The following is a 7,787-nucleotide window of genomic DNA, read 5'->3' as shown; positions in this document are numbered from 1 at the left end:
TTCGAGAAATAAGGGTAATTTCCTTGAGATGTTAGAGTGGTATGCTCAAAGATGTAAGGATGCAGCTGATGTTCTCTTTGATAATGCTCCTGGAAATCACCAGATGACTTCTCATGAAATTCAGAAGCAATTGGTGCAAGCTTGTGCAGAAAAAACTATTGAAGTCATGATGAATGAGCTTGGGGATGGTCAATTCTCACTTCTTGTTGATGAATCCCATGATGCGTCAATCAAGGAGCAAATGATTGTGATTTTGAGGTTCTTGAATAAGCAAGGGGAGACTTTAGAAATGCTGCTTTGTGTTGAGCATGTTGTTGACACCACATCTGCTTCTCTCAAATGATCTTTGGATAAAGTGTTTGCCACCCATAATTTGAGAATGTCTAGGCTGAGAGGGCAAGGATATGATGGAGCCTCAAATATGCGTGGGCAAATTAATGGCTTAAAGAAACTTGTGCTAAATGATAATCCTCATGCATTTTATGTACATTGTTTTGCCCATCAACTTCAACTAGTGGTTGTGGCTGTTGTGAAAGGAGTTCTTGCTGTTAGTGATTTCTTTGGCTATACAAATATCCTTGTGACCACGGTAAGTGCATCTTGTAGAAGAAAAGATGCGCTGCTACAAAAACATCATGACAAGATTGTACTCCAATTGGAGATGGGGAGATTATGAAAGGAAGGGGCAAACATCAAGAGACAATAATAGCACGACCTGGTGATACACGTTGGGGATCACACCAGAGAACTCTAGTTCGTATCTATCAAATGTGGGACTCGGTGATCCAAGTGCTACATGCTATTTGTTTAGATGGAGAAAATGACGACAACAAAGGCAAAGCTTCAAGTTTGATGAAACAAATGGAAGTCTTTGAATTCGTATCATATTGCACTTGATGATTAAAGTGCTTGGTCTGACTAATGATTTGTCACAAGCATTGCAACAAAAGGACCAAAACATAGTCAGTGCAATGAACATGATTCTCTCTGTGAAAAGGTTATTGCGGCATCTGAGGGATGAAGGGTGGGAGCCACTTTTGGAGGCTGTAACTGCATTTTGTGTTCAGAGAGATATACCGGTGCCAAATATGAATGATAATATTTCAGCAAGGGGTTATCCAAGGAGTTCACGTAAGTCAGTTACTTGCTTCCATCACTACAAGGTAGAAATATTCAATGAGGTGATTGATAGAAAACATAGCCGAGGTGAACAATCGATTTAGTGAAACAACAACCAGATTATTGATTTGCATTTCATGTCTAGATCCTAGAGACTCATTCAGTAGCTTTGACCATGACAAGATAACTGAGCTTGCAAGCATTTACTCAGCAGACTTTGATCCAGAAGAACGGCAATTTTGAGTGGTCAGCTTGACATATACATTGATGTGATGAAAAGATCACATGTTTTTTGTGGTTGTGATAGTCTATCAAGTCTCTCTGTCAAGTTAGTTCAAACTAGGGAGTATTTGCGTTTCCCATTGGTTTACCGACTCATCAAACTCACATTGATATTGCCGGTTGCGACTGCATCAGTTGAAAGGGCTTTCTCATCCATGAATATAATAAAAACATATTTGAGAAACAAGATAGGTGATGAATGGTTGAATGATATGATGGTTTGCTATGTTGAGCGAGATATATTTGCTGGCATTGAAGACAAGAAGATTATCGAACATTTTCATGGCCTAAGGGATCGTAGAGGCCATCTTCCAAATCCTCCACGTATAACTACAACTTAATGGTAAACAGTTGTCTTATCTTTTGTTTAAACAAATGGCATACTATGCTGTGATTTAGATTAATCTGATTGTTTTTACATGTTTCAGGTACCTAATGGACTAGAAGAATAAATATTTGGGGTAACGCATGGAAGATTTAACCAGCGGAAGTCCAAGTTAGCCTTTATGTGATTTTTTTTTGTGTTACAATTTTTTGCCTACTTCTTGAGAATAAAATTACTTAGATAAATTTATTGTGTTGATAGTCTTTCCTGCATGCATACTCTTGGCCAACTATTTTTCTTGATTATATTGTGGCTTAGATTTTTTTTCTTTAAAAGTTCGCCCTTGGTAACTTCAAATCCTGGATCCGCCACTGTCACCGCGCCCTACTAGGCCACAACTTCACGACCACCTGGACAATTGAGGTCAGGGTTGAATCCATTGCAAACCCTAAGACCCTAAGCTTCCTCATAGGATGTCGGCGACGAAAAAGAAAACCAATGACATTGGCGGAGGTGTTGGCGCCAATCTTAGGAAGTCGGGTGAGGAATGGTCTCTCTAGCTCACATTGTGATCTATCGATGCAAGTCCGCCACATCGCCGGTGAAATAGGGCGAGAAACATAGATTAGGTCGACGCGAATCTGAAAAATAGACTGCGACTCTTGAGTTGTGTTGTGGTAAACTTACTTTTTATAGTCTTTTCATGAGAAAACAACAATTGAATATAGGGAAAATCTGTTAAAACAACTTATAACTCAATAAAACTTGGTTGGACTAATGAGTTACTATAATCCATCGCAATGATTAATGCAGTGATGTGAAGTGAAATTTCAAATGCTATGCTGGTAAAGAAATCGGCCATGGTGTTTGCTGGGAAAAGAAATTATCCAGATATAACAAAGTGACAAAACAAGGAAATCTTACTGGCCAACTGAAGCCCAAGCACCGTCGACACATGTCTGGCACTCATTGGCCAGGGCGCAATCCAAATGGAGGTCAGGCGCCGCGCCACACGGCGCGCGCGCATTGGCCGCGAACTTATCCAGTCAGATAAGGTTTCCCGCCGCAAAGGACAGCAACACGTTACACGTCCTCCTCATATATTTTTGCCATTCGATCGAGAGATCGCTAGCTTCTCAAGAGGGATAAGAGAGAAACACAGGGCAAGAAGAGAAGAGAGAAGCAAAGCTTGAGATGGCGCAAACCATGGCGTCCATGACCGGCCTGTCGCAGGGCGTGCGTCTCCCAGGCCCGACCGGCAGGCGCGCCAGCAGGTTCACCGTGAGGGCGTCGTCGGCGGAGGCGGAGGCCGCCGGCCGCCGCGCGGTCCTTGGTCTCATGGCCAGCGGAGTCGTCGGCAGCGCGTTCGCTCAGGTGGTGCACGCCGGCACCGTCGCGGCCATCAAGGTTGGCCCACCGCCGCCGCTCTCCGGTGGACTCCGTGAGTGCCTCCAGCTGCTCGTACATCATCTACCATACTATGCTCGCTTTAGTAGACTATATATATATAATGATTTTACGCCTGATCTGATGGATGATTTGGGTGTGTGTTCAGCCGGCACGGACAACTCCGACGAGGCAAGGGACTTCGACCTGCCCCTGAAGAACCGGTTCTACCTGCAGCCGCTGCCACCGGCGGAGGCGGCGGTCCGGGCCAAGGAGTCGGCCCAGGACATCCTCAACCTCAAGCCGCTCATCGACAAGAAGCAATGGCCGTACGTCATGAACGACCTCCGCCTCAGGGCCTCCTACCTACGCTATGACCTCAAGACCGTCATCTCCTCCAAGACCACCAAGGAGGAGAAGAAGGACCTCAAGGACCTCACCGGCAAGCTCTTCGCCACCCTCGACGGGGTAAGAAACCTACCATCTCGCAATTTCAGCTACCTTATGTCTCTTCAGAAACATGGCCATCTTAATTCTTACTGCATCAAACCTGAGCATTTTCTCAAGAAGAATTGCAGGACTAACAGGTGTGAGCTTCTCCGTTTTGTTTGCAGCTTGACCATGCAGCCAAGATCAAGAGCCCCACCGAGGCCGAGAAGTACTACGGCGAGACCAAGACTGTTCTCGGCGATGTCCTCGCCAAGCTAGGCTAGATGGATCCACATAATGGCCGTGCTGCTTTCAGGCCTTTTATGTTTGTTCATATTTGGAAGCCGGCAATGTAACTTCCCTGTTGATAATATGTCAACAAGCACTTAAGTATGATTCTATCTTGAGTCTTTCACAGATGAAATCACAAGCAGATTCAGTCATATGAAGAGTAAACATTAAGACAAACTGCGCACAAATCCGATGTAATAATAAATACTCCCTCCGTTCCAAATTACTCGTCGTGGTTTTAGTTCAAATTTGAACTTTTTGAACTAAAACCACGACGAGTAATTTGGAAAGGAGGGAGTAACTTAGTTAAGAGCCCAACAGCCAGAAGTACAGTTTACTCCAACCCAATTATTCATCCAAATCTTCTTTCGCTTTTTTAGTTATTAGTATTAGTTCCCAGTCAGTGCTAAGTAAACACCGTGCCAAGTTTTTTTTTTTTTTTGAGAGGGGTTTCCCCACGATTTTCATTAAGAAGCCATATAGAAGTTCATACAAGCATCAGCCTAGTCATCTGGGACATACCCCAAACTGCTAGATCAACGGGAACAGCAAAGACCAGCTAAACATACCACCAGGCGTACATCTAAAACCACAGCTACCAACATCTCCAAAAGAGGGCTACAAGTTCCAAACCAATGACAGCAATGACGTGCCAAGTATTTGAGATGTAACAGAAATCAGCTAGCAGATGCTACAACTCCAGCTGATAAGCGTTTATCCTGTCAGGCATAGATTATTTCGACATTTCAGTTGAATGGGCTAGAAAAACTTGGGAAGAGAACACCTCAATCCTGACACTTACAAATTCAGTGCTTGTACAAAACTTCCACGAAATTAACAAGTCATTGCAACACAGAGATGTGCTCCGGGTAGATGGTAGCCTTGACAGTTAGGCCTAAGATACACTGCTGTTCTGAGAAAAAGGGGTCACTGACTTGCAAGATATTCTCCCCTGTTTATATGAAATGAAAACCTTCCATTGTTTTGTCAAGGACATCAATGTTTCTCTTCCTTTTTTTATCTGCAAGAAAAGGAGTATCTCAGTTCTAACATAACTTTGCTAGAAAATGGCCTATCTAAAATTGATTCTTTAAGTTGTAGTCGTATGTGAATAAGTGTAACATGTAGTATTTCTTATGATGGCCTTATGGAGAATCAGATAATTAGACCCAGGTACCCAATACAAAAAATGCATGAAGGAGATGACATTTTACATTCATTGTAACACCTATGCAGACAAATTTTTTTGCCCTTATGTGACTTGATATCACAAGTAAAGATGACATCAAGACAATGCATATCCTAAAAGTACTTCAGTCTGCCATGCCGTGGAGAGGGTTCAAATGGACCAATAATGAGTCAAATATAAATAAATAAAATAAAAACAACTGTGTGTCCCTTTTCTAGTAACATATTTGAAACTTTCAGAGATAACAGAGTGGAACTGTGCAAGTCATTTATCACCGATATGCCAACAAAGTCTTCAATATCTAACAGTTAGCATATTTGGCGGATAAAGTAAAGTTCAACAAAGGGATGATGATTATTCCTGAAACAAAAGCTACAGAACCACATTTACCATTAATAATGGCACGCAGGTCCAAGCTAAGACTTCTCTGCGACATCAGACACCTCTTCATTTGTATCCACGACTTCAGTCGTTTCGTCATCATCAGCTTTAGTTGCTTCTAGCTGACTCTGGTTTGCCACACCCAAAGCCCTTCTTGATCCGCTGCGGAACTCTCTCTTGGCCGATCGAACCTCCTCGAAACCCTGCTTTATCTTAGCCTCTTCCTCGGGAGGGAAGAAGCCAACTTCCATCCCAGCTAGCTCTGAATACATCTTCTCAATCTTTGCCTTCCAGGCTATTCCCATCTCAGTATCCATTTTGTTGTAAGGTGTCTTCAGGAGGTATTCATCGATCCCGCCAGCTTTGTCAATGCACCGGAGTGCATGAGTGGTTACTTTGACTCTAATGTGTCGGTCATGAATATAACTGAAAAGACGTTTCTCCTGAACGTTCGGCTTCCAGTTTCGCCTTGACCTGAACAAAGAAAATGCTCTGTAAGCAAAAGGTGCTAAAAATACAAAGATCGGAGGGAGGTAGGGAGATTCTTAAGAAAGGCTTGAGCCACATGGTAAAATAATTACCAGTTACTGTTTAAAATTTGCAAGCTGCCAGGATATTTCTGGGTTGTCTAGCACGTAATTAGACATCCAAGATAAATGGTAACACTATCGCTTTTGTTAAAGATATCCAAGAATGCAGCTCCTAGTAGGCTAGTATTACTGTGATGCTATAGACATGATGAAAAGCTGCAAACCAAAAAGTTACAAGGATGATCAGTCATCATTAGCAGCTTTGCACTGGCCAAATTTTACGGAGTTCCTGAATTAATGTGGTTCAGTGCTTTAGTTCATCAACCAACTAAGAGTTAGTCCACATGATAACTGAATCAAGTAAAAACCATCAAGAAAAGTATCTGCTCACAGGAATCAGAGTCTGCGGAACATCTCTCCATCAGCTGCTCGTGGGCAACAGACCTTTGGGGCCTTATCCTCTGCTGGGCAGGTCGCACTTCTGCCACCCCACCTGCACGGTGGTTGACCATGTACAAGCACCCCCAAGCTAGAAGAGAGGATTTCAACTTCATGGTCATCCTGAATGTTTGGTCCATCTGGTGTGAACAGAACAGCAGGGTGTTCCAAGGGGTGAGCAAGGACATCCTGACAGTGCCCAATGGAATCAAGAAGGCCGAGTGATTGCGATAGGCTTTTAAACTACCGGCTGCATGACTGCCATGAGTAGCTAGGGTGTTTATGTTATGTGTGTTGTCTGTCTATGACTTGGCGTTTGTTGCCCAACTAGTCTAACTATTTTGCTTCTCCTCTCAATGATAAGATGTGCAAACACTTGTTTGCAAGTTTTAAAACAAAATAAGTACCTGCCAGGAACAATTGGATTTATGTATCAAGAATAAGACGAGTGACTGGAATCGTTCTCCTACTCTTCTCCTTCCAAAAAACAGGTGTGCGAAGTTAATAACATTGGATCATGAAGGACCAAATGAATCTTGAGGCCACACTAACAGTTTAAAACGGTGTTGGGCCTGGTGGCAAGGTTGGGAAGGAGATAAATGAGGTTTTGCAAGATTATACGATTTCTGTTTCACACATTTTAAATATGACTGAACTTTGATTGGATTTATCATTATCGCTACAGAACCAAATAGTGTGGCATAACGTAGCTGAAGCAAGTAAACAGCTTGCTAACTTCCCTGATCAGCTTTCTGAGAAATAACACTGATGAGTACGAAGGGGTTTCCTTTCTCTGTTTTCATGACCTAATAGTGTTCGGCATGGGGTGTACGCCGCCTGCAGGTTTCCCTCGGTCTTGCCTGTGAGTGATGAGAGCTTCTATGATTGGTGGGACTCTAGGCTGCATCTCCAACTTCTCTGTGTAAAGGTGTAGCCTCGCTCGGCGTCCTTGTCAAATGGCATCTGTGGAAGCACAGGAATGCCTATAATTTCGAAAACACGTGCCCCTCCGCTACTCTTCTTATCCAAACTATTCTGGAGGAGGCCAGAACCTGCGCTTTGGCTGGCGCCAAGGGATTGGTGGCTATCAACCCGTACGTCCACAATATTTGTTGCTTGGGGCTGAGCATCCCCTCTCTCCTTGATGATCTTCGAGCAAAAAAAAAGGCAGACAATTAAATAACTCTAGTATTACCATACTGTGTGGTGTTACATCATTGAAGTCTGCCTAATCTTCTAGACTCTTGACATTCCAATCATCAAAGAATTGCATGCATCTCGTTCTCATCCAAACTATCAAAGCCAGTACAAAATGGAGTGAATCCCAACAAGGCCTGATTTGATCCTCAGCTCATCCAATTCTCAAGTCGGTGCTGGTTAAGAAACTAAATCAATTACCCAGCTGAACAATCTAATG

At 43.1% G+C, this 7,787-nt stretch overlaps 2 protein-coding genes across 3 annotated transcripts in view; one reads left to right on the top strand and one right to left on the bottom strand.

Annotated features, from left to right (window-relative positions):
* The first annotated feature begins 2,862 nt into the window (after window positions 1-2,862).
* LOC119363410 (oxygen-evolving enhancer protein 3, chloroplastic-like) lies at window positions 2,863-3,984 on the top strand. The gene is made up of 3 exons (XM_037628756.1): window positions 2,863-3,167; window positions 3,282-3,580; window positions 3,727-3,984. Exons 1-3 carry the CDS (start codon window positions 2,921-2,923, stop codon window positions 3,823-3,825), a joined length of 645 nt encoding a protein of 214 aa, XP_037484653.1. The 5' UTR covers window positions 2,863-2,920; the 3' UTR covers window positions 3,826-3,984.
* Window positions 3,985-4,416: 432 nt separating this feature from the next.
* Window positions 4,417-7,787, bottom strand: part of LOC119363409 (54S ribosomal protein L24, mitochondrial-like) — a 5,266-nt gene continuing 1,895 nt past the window's right edge. The window contains exons 2-4 of one of the 2 annotated variants that reach the window (XR_005173953.1): window positions 5,412-5,876; window positions 4,635-4,853; window positions 4,417-4,551 (exon numbers count right to left, since the gene is read on the bottom strand). Coding sequence is in view for 1 of the 2 variants with exons in the window: in XM_037628755.1 (XP_037484652.1) it covers window positions 5,438-5,876 (439 nt within the window). In the remaining variant the exon portion in view is untranslated. Of the gene's footprint in view, window positions 4,854-5,411; window positions 5,877-7,787 lie in introns of both variants that reach the window. The other variant, XM_037628755.1, reaches the window with a different exon arrangement.

The sequence above is a fragment of the Triticum dicoccoides genome, chromosome 2B (genome assembly GCF_002162155.2).
Source record: "Triticum dicoccoides isolate Atlit2015 ecotype Zavitan chromosome 2B, WEW_v2.0, whole genome shotgun sequence".
Taxonomy (NCBI): domain Eukaryota; kingdom Viridiplantae; phylum Streptophyta; class Magnoliopsida; order Poales; family Poaceae; genus Triticum; species Triticum dicoccoides.
The sequence above is the reverse complement of the archived record's forward strand: the minus strand, read 5'-3'. Positions and strand labels throughout refer to the sequence as shown.

Coding starts and splice junctions, on each gene's coding strand:
- LOC119363410 (XM_037628756.1), top strand. CDS start 2,921: ATGGCGCAAACCATGGCGTCCATGACCGGCCTGTCGCAGGGCGTGCGT. Junction 3,168..3,281: donor GCCGCTCTCCGGTGGACTCC/GTGAGTGCCTCC, acceptor GTGTGTGTTCAG/CCGGCACGGACAACTCCGAC. Junction 3,581..3,726: donor TCTTCGCCACCCTCGACGGG/GTAAGAAACCTA, acceptor TTTTGTTTGCAG/CTTGACCATGCAGCCAAGAT.